This window comes from Gavialis gangeticus, unplaced genomic scaffold, assembly GCF_001723915.1.
Source record: "Gavialis gangeticus isolate Ggan-Ray unplaced genomic scaffold, GavGan_comp1, whole genome shotgun sequence".
NCBI classification, from domain to species: Eukaryota; Metazoa; Chordata; order Crocodylia; family Gavialidae; genus Gavialis; species Gavialis gangeticus.
The window spans coordinates 28,569,218-28,579,133 of record NW_017729031.1 but is presented as its reverse complement, the minus strand read 5'-3'; the positions used below and the strand labels follow the sequence as shown (position 1 = coordinate 28,579,133).

General features: G+C 40.2%; 1 protein-coding gene across 3 annotated transcripts in view; it reads right to left on the bottom strand.

The window, feature by feature from the left end:
* The window catches only part of CFAP221 (cilia and flagella associated protein 221), a 52,331-nt gene that overhangs the window by 23,930 nt on the left and 18,485 nt on the right, over positions 1-9,916 (bottom strand). For all 3 annotated transcript variants that reach the window (XM_019522540.1, XM_019522538.1, XM_019522539.1), the window contains exons 7-13: positions 7,868-7,971; positions 4,136-4,295; positions 3,400-3,523; positions 3,184-3,295; positions 2,803-2,911; positions 2,135-2,222; positions 129-218 (exon numbers count right to left, since the gene is read on the bottom strand). In XM_019522540.1, coding sequence (XP_019378085.1) covers positions 129-218; positions 2,135-2,222; positions 2,803-2,911; positions 3,184-3,295; positions 3,400-3,523; positions 4,136-4,295; positions 7,868-7,971 — 787 coding nt within the window. The remainder of the gene's footprint in view (positions 1-128; positions 219-2,134; positions 2,223-2,802; positions 2,912-3,183; positions 3,296-3,399; positions 3,524-4,135; positions 4,296-7,867; positions 7,972-9,916) is intronic.

The window sequence follows — 9,916 nt, the reverse complement described above, 5'->3', positions numbered from 1 at the left end:
ACTGGACACAATCAGCCAGAAAACCTCTGTGCTCGTGCAATCATTCAAGGTGAGAAGAGTTCTCTGATCCCAGCAGGGGTATGCATGCTGCAGTTTGGTCACCTCTGGCTAGAATAATATGGGCATACCTGTTCAACAGAGCGGATTACACGCCTGAGAGAAACTTTCACTTCATTCCTCTGAAACTCCTTCTCAGTGACAGGATCTCCTCGTTTGATCTGGTTCAAAAGAAGGGCCACATGAGTGCAATATAACCAATACCATATTTCCTCATTAGCTATCATTAATTCTTGATCTAGATTTGCCAACCAAATGGAGGCTTCATACCATGCTATCGTATGGCTGGCGATCACTGTACTTGAGTGAGCTGACCAGAAAAAAGGGGTATGACTCTTTGAGCCTGACTCTGCGCCTCGATGCCCATACCAATGGAAGACCCAGGGAAACCCATGAGTTTGCAGGGTCAGGGATAAGGGCAGAGTCAGGCAGAATGACTTGGGCTAACTGCCTTCTCCTACAGTCCACTGATAAAATGATTAAGTTAGTCTAAAAAGGTGCTTTTCTCCCCTGCCTTCAGACTGACTTCAGATTAATTCACCGAACTCCCTCTCATTGTTTAACCCCACTATTCTGTAAGATCCACTCATGCTACTGGACCGAACATCCATTTGGCCTACTAAATTAATGATGCCACTTTCCCAGGCTATGCTGTTTGGCTGACATCTTTGCCACCATTTGGTGGCTTTGACCTGTCTTTGGTATCTCGTTGCCATACAATTAATCCCCTTCCCCACTTGATTTCCTGTTGTCTTTTGAGGTACTCCCTGCTGCCACCAGATCTGATGCTGTCCACTTCATTTTGCTACACCACTTGCATTTGCCTTCCCAATCTTCACCTCCATCCCTTCACTCTTCCACTTAGTCTCTTCCTCCCGGCTCCACTCCCTTCCCCTGCAGACCACCGTCAGGCCTTTTGTTCCACTCCACTGCTGGCTGTCTTCCTAGCAATCACATGCCCAATTAAGTTTCCTTACATCATTTTAAATAAAACCTTTACATTTATTAAGCATTAAAACAAATACCTAGTGAAATCCCAAGCACTTTGGTAGGCAGGTCATGTGGTTATGATGATGGAACACAAACCAGCTAAGAGTATAGGCGTGCAAACAACTTACCACGAGGCATAAGGATATGGGGCTTTGCAGCCCATCAATTGTTTTGCGGTGACTGTTTATGTGCATGCTTTTATCTTGTGGGAAATGACGTTAATCCATACTAACGTGTCTTCCTTCCGTTTCCCACGGAGTAAGAGCAGACATAGGCAATTACCACAGAGTAGCTGACATGCTGCAAATACCTGCCTTCATTCTCCTGGCAGTAGCTTGTTCATGTGCCCGTGTCTTACGTGTCTTGTGGACCATCATTCGTATGTAGTTTGAACTTCTGGTCCACCATGGACAGGATCGAAGGAGACAACTGAGCAAGACTTTAGAGCAATGGAAAAATATGCCCCGGACAAAAAGAAGTGGGAACTAATCTTGTTTCTGTTTGCCAGATCAAATGGCAAAGAACATTTGGAATCTAGCACAATCTAGATCACTAGCCAGAGAGTGAACAAATATGCATCAAAAGAAGTGAGGCCAACAGGATAAGCACGTAGCTAATTAAGCAACATAATTTCTCATGGCTTTACACCTCCTCCAACTTTCTGTTCTTTCTTTGTCTATTTTAATTTACATAGTGCTGTTGGAAGGTACGTCCTGACACTGCAAATACATATATGTTGATTACTTTCAATCACAAGCATAGTCCCACCAAAGCCAGCAGGACTACTCATATGGAGAAGATATACTTATGTGTGAGAGTGCTTATAGGGTTTGACCCTTAGACTGTAAGCTATTTAGGACAGCAGCCATGTCTTTCATTCATTTGTTTGCAGAAAGCTCTATAGACTACTACACAGAAATAACAGCTTAATAGTTATGGGAACATTGCAGAGCTTAGGCAGGTTTGCATCAACCTACTTAAAGAGCTAGCAGCAATCAAAAACAGGTCCTTCATTCTTTAGTTGGTTTTATGTAGTCCAAACTATATGGTGGATTTTAAAAACACAGCATAAACAATGAAGACTAACCTTATATTGTTCTTCTGCTCTTTGTCGCTCTTCAATAATCTCTCTTTTCAATTTCAGAGAAACTGGATCTTTGCCTTTATGAACTTGCCTAATTTACAGCAGGGAGGAGAAAAACCTTTATCCAATGTACAGCTTCTTTCACTTAAAGAATAATGGACATAAGTTCTCCTGCCGTTACTAAAGCAGGTGCTTAACTTTAAGCATGGGAGATGTTTTCTTTGACTTAGATGGGACAATTCATGGCTCAAAGTGGAAGATATGATTACTTGCTTTCCTTAATGGAGGCCTTACACTTTTTTTATTCACATTGATTTGAGCTATTTCAGTGTGGGCCTGACTCTGGGCTCCTTCAGCTCAATGGGAAAGCTCCCACTGTTGCGAACGATACAGGATCAAGACCTAGAAAAGTAGAATCTGGAACAAAGTTTCCAGGAGCTTTCTGTTGAATGACTGTAAAGAAAATCCAAGGACTTATTTCCCACTACAGATTACTAATCAGATCCCTCTCAGACAGAAGGAAAAAGAATGTGAGGAAAACAAGAACATTAGTTTTAAAATTCACCTACTGGACATGAACCAGCAGAAAGAAGTCTGAACTAACAATGCTTGTTTTGTCATATTTAAATAAACATTACCATTGGTAATAAAGCTGACTAATTAACACTCACCATTTAAGTTGATTTGCTTCCTCTGCCTGAATGTCTTGTTTGACCTTCTGTGCAAACACTGCTTCCTTCATCTGTCTTGTTTTTATTCCTTCGTTACCTTGGCACAGAACTATAGACAAGACCAAGGAGTTATTATATGAGATCTCAAACTAGACATCTTTGCAAAATGAAGATCAATTTTTTACGAGGAAAACTTATCCACTGTGATAACTGAGCTCATATATAAAAAGTACAGCTAAGGTGACACTTTCTTCAGAAATCAGGGCCATAACTTCCCATCAGTTTTAAGAACAAGATCCCCATACGGATATCTGTTAGAAATCCAACAGCACAAGAAAGCCATTCTGGCTTATTTTATCATGTATTGTATCATTATGTTACCTTCCTTCAAGTCTTTAACCTTTAATTTGCCAGGTTCCTGAATCAAAACAGTTGCTACAGCATGGGGATTTGATAGATCTGTTGGGAATCTCAGGTTTTGGTATTCAATCTCCTATGGGATAAAAATGAATGGGAAGAAATCAGTCATGTGCATGATAAAGAACAAGGGGTAGTCTCATCCCCTGACAGGAGCTTCTGGTTCCCAGCTCTTTGTACCTTTACTTTCTGGGAAGCGCTGGGTCGTGAGTGCTTTAACTGGTCTTTTTTCTGCACCACTGGTTTCCCAGCTGAACCTGGTTTCTTCTCTGAGGCACTTTTCTGCTTTTGAAATTCTTCTTTCCTGGGTTTCAGAAGAACATGTGCTACTTTAAACTAGCATCCTGATAATGGATGAAGAGCCTACCATTTGTCTTTGTATGCTTTTTAGGTGTACAGGAATAGTGTAATGGTCTCTCCCAAATTACAGATCAAGTATAATTTCCTAATTTTGCTCCTTCCCTATTTCCAAAGGAGCATAAGCAATAATCTCAGAAAGTTTATTAACCCTAAAGACCCTGATCTTGTGAGTATTGAGCAATGAGAGTTGAAGAGGGTTGACAGATATAACAGGCATTGTGGGTGCTCAGCACTTCTTAGGAGATATTAAGAACCTTGCAAATTGGACCCTTGCAGAGCATATACATCTTGAAGGAGGCTGAGAAGAGCCGAAAAGGGACCAGAGCTGATTTACAAGGCCAGGAATCTTATTTTAAGGGGTTATGGTTTTCCGTGTTGCAGTCTCGTGTTTGAAGCAGACTGTTGTGTTATCAAGAGACTTGGTGTATTGGTGTAAGTGCTAAAACAGAGCATGGTGCCACTGTTATACAAAACAGTATTAAAATCTATATTATAAAGAGCTTTTTCAAAAACAGAAATGGGCAAAGATATACAAAACTAGATCAAGCACATATACCTTAAGCCCAGAAAGGGTGTTGATGTTCCTGTGAATACACATGTGTACGGCTTAGAGTTAAACTGTGAAATCCATAACTGCATTTTCATCTGGGCTGTTCCATACTCAAGTGGTGAATATGTTATGACAACTTCCACTTTCCCATTGGCTGGAATTATTCCTATAACAGGGGAAAGAGAACCATACTGAATTAACACAGAAATGGGACTTCATTTGCTAAGCACATTTTAAAAATAATATATTGCTGCCAGTTTTGGTGGCAGAAGGGCTGGAACATATTTCAGCCCAAACATATCACATACGTATTGCCAGACCTCCCACTCCCCCATGATTGGCAACAGCTTCAAATGGTAAAGAGATGAACCATTACTTGCGATGCACAATTTGCTACTACTGTGAGCATGACAAAGACTATTTATGTTTAAAAGCTTCTACTCACATCTGCTACTCTCAAGTCCTCTGGCACATCACACTGTCTTAAGCAAGTTATTATAAATAGGTTTTTTATTCCTTTCGCAAGCCTGGGGATTTCTCTGGGTTTCCTCTAATGCTTCTAAATTTCCTCGCTATCTGGTCCAGCGTTTGGTAAAAACTTTTAAGCGCTATTTTACAACCAGGAACACTTTGCATAATCCTTTGTCAGAGGCTCTAGCTGCTCTCATCATTCCTGAGACAAGGAATTTACTCAGCTCAACAGATACATTAACCTCCCATGACATTCATTTCCTACTCTTTAAAGTAACCTTTGCCTCGCTTCCTGTCTCCTATATTTTTAACGAACATTTAGCTTCCTTTCCTATGCTATTTTTATTGCTGTTGATGCTCTAGGGAGCAGTGACTATAGTAGGAGTTGGAGGCACTCAGCACCTTAAATATTTCCATTTAGTTTTAACTTTCTCCATCAAAGCCCCTCTATATTTTTCCCCCCAGAGCTAGGCCCATTCAAATGAATTCAGCTGGATAAAACAGGAACCATTCTGAATGCAAATTTGAAAATCCAAAATCCATGCAAGGAGGTTTGAGAAAATTTAACCCCAATCCAACCCTGTTTCAGCCCACCTATAACAACTTTCTGTTCTGCCTTTGATGTGCTACTGTACTTCCTACAAGCAGTTGTCAATAATTCAAGAAAGCATTTTAAAAGGATAACCCAAAAGAAGGTAGAAGAGTATGCTGTCCTCTGTCAGCCATATATTTGCTATAGCCCCAACTTCAGCTCCATCTGAAGAATCAAAACCTGCCCAAGTTGTGAGTTAAGAACAAACATGCAAAAAACAAAGACCCGATTTTGTTAAACTTAGGGAGGGCTTGTCTCAACTAGAAAATAAAGTGATGTTAGACCATGACCTGAGGATTCATAATTAAAATGTTAAGCATGGTTTAGCAGCCAGTGCAGGGAGGAACCTTCATGCATAACACTGTCAATTGGTTATGGGTAAACCCTACAGGAAACCTTAGATTAAGCACATCCAGTAGACACAATAAATATGCATGTGATATAATCAGGGACATTAACAACATGTCAGCTAACTTGGCTCCATAAAGAATGTTATAAAGTGACCCAATTTTCTACTGAAAGAAAGTGATAATGTTAAAGTGATAAATGGGTAAATTAGGTGTATAGAGGTACAACTTAATTAGGTGTACAGAGGTACAACTGAGCGCTACCAATTTGCAACGTGTTGTCTGCATGATTTCTTATGATGAAACCTAAACTGGTGACAAGCACATTTGATTTCCAGTTGCTTTCTCTGCCTAAACTCGTTATAGCTCCTAATCCTACAATCATTTATTTCCATTTGTAAGGACAAAACAGCTGAGGACGCTAGCGCTTTTCCCACTGGGTTTGGGAGAACAAAACTTTGTTGCTTCCTATTGCAAATAATATTTTGGATCTAATTTTAGGACTAGCCCTAGTTCAATTACGCTGGAATTTATTCTACATATCACTGCTGGGAATGAATCCAGACCATCTGTTAGACTATGAATCCCCATTTGTGGCCTGATGCTTTCCTGTACTGGGAAACAAAGTAACGGACTAATGGATAACTGCATAAAGAAAAGGCTACTCCGCTGCTGGAACATCAAACAGATCATTTGGAGGCGAAGACCTCTAACTTTCCTGTGTGTGTAACTGAAAACATGCTAAGCCAATAGACTAAAATTCAGATGGTCTAACATGAAAGAGCTGAGAGGTATGTGTCTCCTTCCCATAGCTTCCATTTACTGTAGTACATGTATATATAAAATTTAAGAAGGGACCAGCCAGTCACATGATTTTATTCCAAGTGAGATTCCCAAAGAATTGATCTAACTGACAATACAACTACACAAGCAACTTACCGCAAGGTAAACTGGGGTGTGAATGTACAGTTCATTGATTGCTCCATAATAACTGCTTGTGTGTAGTTTTACTGCTCAGTAAGTGGGACGTAACTTGCTCCACCGTTCATGGAGGAGTCAACTACCCCATGCTTACAGCAGGGCAAGAGCATGCACAGAAGCAGTTACTGTGAAGTTGTCAATGGGTCGCAACCTCACATCCTACCTTACCTTGCAGTGACTTGCTCGTGTGGCTGTATCCTTGAGAGGCTATGTCTCATCGTCAAAGGGACTGAGGCGCTAGGGACCAAACATATAAAGGTTTTTAAGTGCCTAAAACTTGTAAATCTGAACAGACAGCTAACTCCTCTGACTTTCAGTGGGAGTTAAGTGCCTGGTCTACATCCACACTATGTCCCTATTTGCATATTTTAGGACACCTGTACACGTGCCCAATGCCTGCTCTGACTTGTTCGAATTAGAAGTCAGACTCACCTTTTTGTATTTCACTCCTAAAGAAAGATTAAGAGTCAAATTCTCAGTTGGTCAATAGCAGCACTGATCAGTGAACTGGATCCGTGCCAATTTACACCGGCTGAGGTTCCAGCTCTATATTCCTACAGAATTTTAAATTTATGCATGATTCAATTTTCTATGAATATACACCTGGCACGCTACTGCACAGGTGAAAGCTTCTAGGATTTTGTGTAACATCCAGCTATTATTTAACTTTTTTCATGGCCTGGGAAAGTGTTAATGAGGGTTGCCTTAACTCTAATTGTTCTAATTAGAAGTCTGCGTTGGAGCAGACTCACTGTACACAAGTCAATAAGCCCACAGCATGTGGGTCTGATTCACAGTGGGAAACCCCATCCGCAAATGGAGAGCCATGCAGCTAGGTGACCGATCAAGTGGAATGTCTCCCAGTATCTGCAAAATCTATCAGGCCTGAACCCTAGTTATGCTTATGGGAATTTTATACCAGTGTGGCAGTATAAAGAGGTCCTGAAGTGGTTGCCATTCCATGATAGAGTTTCTGGCATAAGGCGGAGGAGGAGGAGATTTATGTATAATCTACAATAATGGTATGATTACTACTGTTGTTACGCTAATGAAATGCTATACTCCAAATCATATATATTTCCGCATCACTGCTACAGAACTGAGGATTTCTTCCACAGAGGAAAGAAATTTGCTGGCTATGGAGTTGTTTGGCCTTCATTTGATGCTTGTTATTTATTTCTATTGTCATATATATGAGACTATGTTTCAATGTTGTGGGCTTAACTGAAAACTCTCAGGGGCAGATCTTATACTCTGTATTTCTGTATGTCACCATGCACAGAGTCATAAATAACAGAACTTAATACATAATGATTTCAAATTCAGTTTTAAAGAGATGTGATTGACCTGATGTCGGCTGAACAGTAAATGCTTTGTGAGGATGAATGTAATCAATGCAGAATTCAAAATCTATTGGACAGCTGCACTGCAAAGGAATCGCATACTCCTTGCTGCAAAACAGGAAAGCAAGAAACACAAAGGAAAAATTAATAATCATCCCAGTAGATAACCACGAATGACTTCATGCTCACATCTGGAAAACGCTGTTTTCTCCATACTGGGCATGCTCTAACAGTTATAAACATCATAGAGATGGATCACTTAGGAAAAGAAAGCAGCAATTTTTCATAGCTAGAAAGAAAAAAGTCATTTAAAAATGTGTTCCAGCTAGAAGATGAATAAGAAATCTCACTGGGTTTCTCAAAAACAGCTTTGTTTACATATACTTACATATATAGAATTTGTTTTTTAAGAACTTAATTTTTTCTGTGCGTCTTTACATGAGTATTTGTATTCACTAGCTGGTAAAAATTGTACAATGCAATTTAGCGTTATAAGAGTTTCAGAAATCGAAATTACCCCTAGTTCAAGGCCCACAGTGGGGAAAGAGGATGAAAAGGAAAATGAGCCACATGTGATGTGTTAGACATATTACATAACACAGTGCAGAGGGCAGATAAGAACCTGCACAGAAAAGAACTGGTCATCACTCAGCATTTTCTGGCCTGCAGGGTCAGGATGCAGCCATATCCAGCTCACGGGGTCAGATTGGCACAGTACCACTGAGATATACTCAGAGTCCAGCCCTGCACACTGACCCTACACTGGATCCATGCCATAGACTGACCCTGGCCATAGGATGCAGTCCTCAGAGTGATCAAGTTGAGCACCAGTGACCCACAGTAACCCCTGAACTGTAACAGCAGCTGCAGAAAGCAAAAGAAATCAGGTAGCGCTGTCACACATATGACCTACTTCTCACTAAGGACCTGCTGGAAATGTATTACTGGGAATAATCACAGAGCTGCCAAAATATATTGGCTGTAACATGTTACAAGAGAACAGGTCACTTGTTAAAGCAGAAGCTGAAAAAGGAAAATCAGGTTAGAGTCCACGTGTTGGAGAGGAGGCCTTCCTTGTTCCCTCTAAAGAATAAGAATAGGGTTCAGTTCAAAACTATACAATACTCTGTTTTTTGCATAATTTGGAGACCAATAATGATCAGAAGAGTAGTCCATTTTCCCTTCTCTTCCATGTTTTGGATGGTTATTAACAACTGGAACATTCCTGGCTGGTTCAACTTTTTCATTCATTTTCTTTAAGGTTCAAAATCAGAGCTAGAAAACAAGCCTTTATCCTTTCCCAAGTAACACCCTGAACCTTAAATAAAAATTAAAATCCACATTGCTTTTCAATGTTTACAGTGTTTTTTCACAGCAGAGATAGTGGGTAATCAACCTCTCTCCCATTTCACTTTTGCTTCTTGTTTATTAGGACTCAGCCCAATGCTGAAGTGGGAACTTAAAATGCTGAAGTGGTATTAGACTATGTTTAAAATATTGTTTTTATTGGAACTTGTTAATACATTTAAGATGTTGTAAAAATCTTAATTTAAATATAGAGGCCAATTTGCTTCGTGTATCTTTAAAAGCTTTAGCTAATGAATGCAAATATGTTATTTGGCTCTCACAGATCACTGATGCAGGGCATGTCTATATGTGTATTCATGTGCCACAATTACTGCACAGTAAGTTAGTACTTGTAGTAACAGGTACTAAACGCACTGTAATCGGCATCTTTTAAGTGACATTAATGCGCAGTAGACTAATTCTACTGCACATCAGCGCATTAGCATGTCTTTCGCTGTGATGTGCTAATGCACAGTAGAATTAGTCTACTGTGCTTTTAGTGTCTTGTGTAGACATGCTCCCTGTAACCTAAGACCTAGTTCTACAAGCATTTAAGTCATCTGAAGTTCTGCACGTGTCCTAAAGAAGTGCCATACAATACCCTTCCAGCCCAACCTGAGTGCCCCAGCACTTCAAAATACTGGCATCTCATCCCCTACAACAATCTCAATCTCATTTCCTTCTATGACCAGGTGACCTATCACCT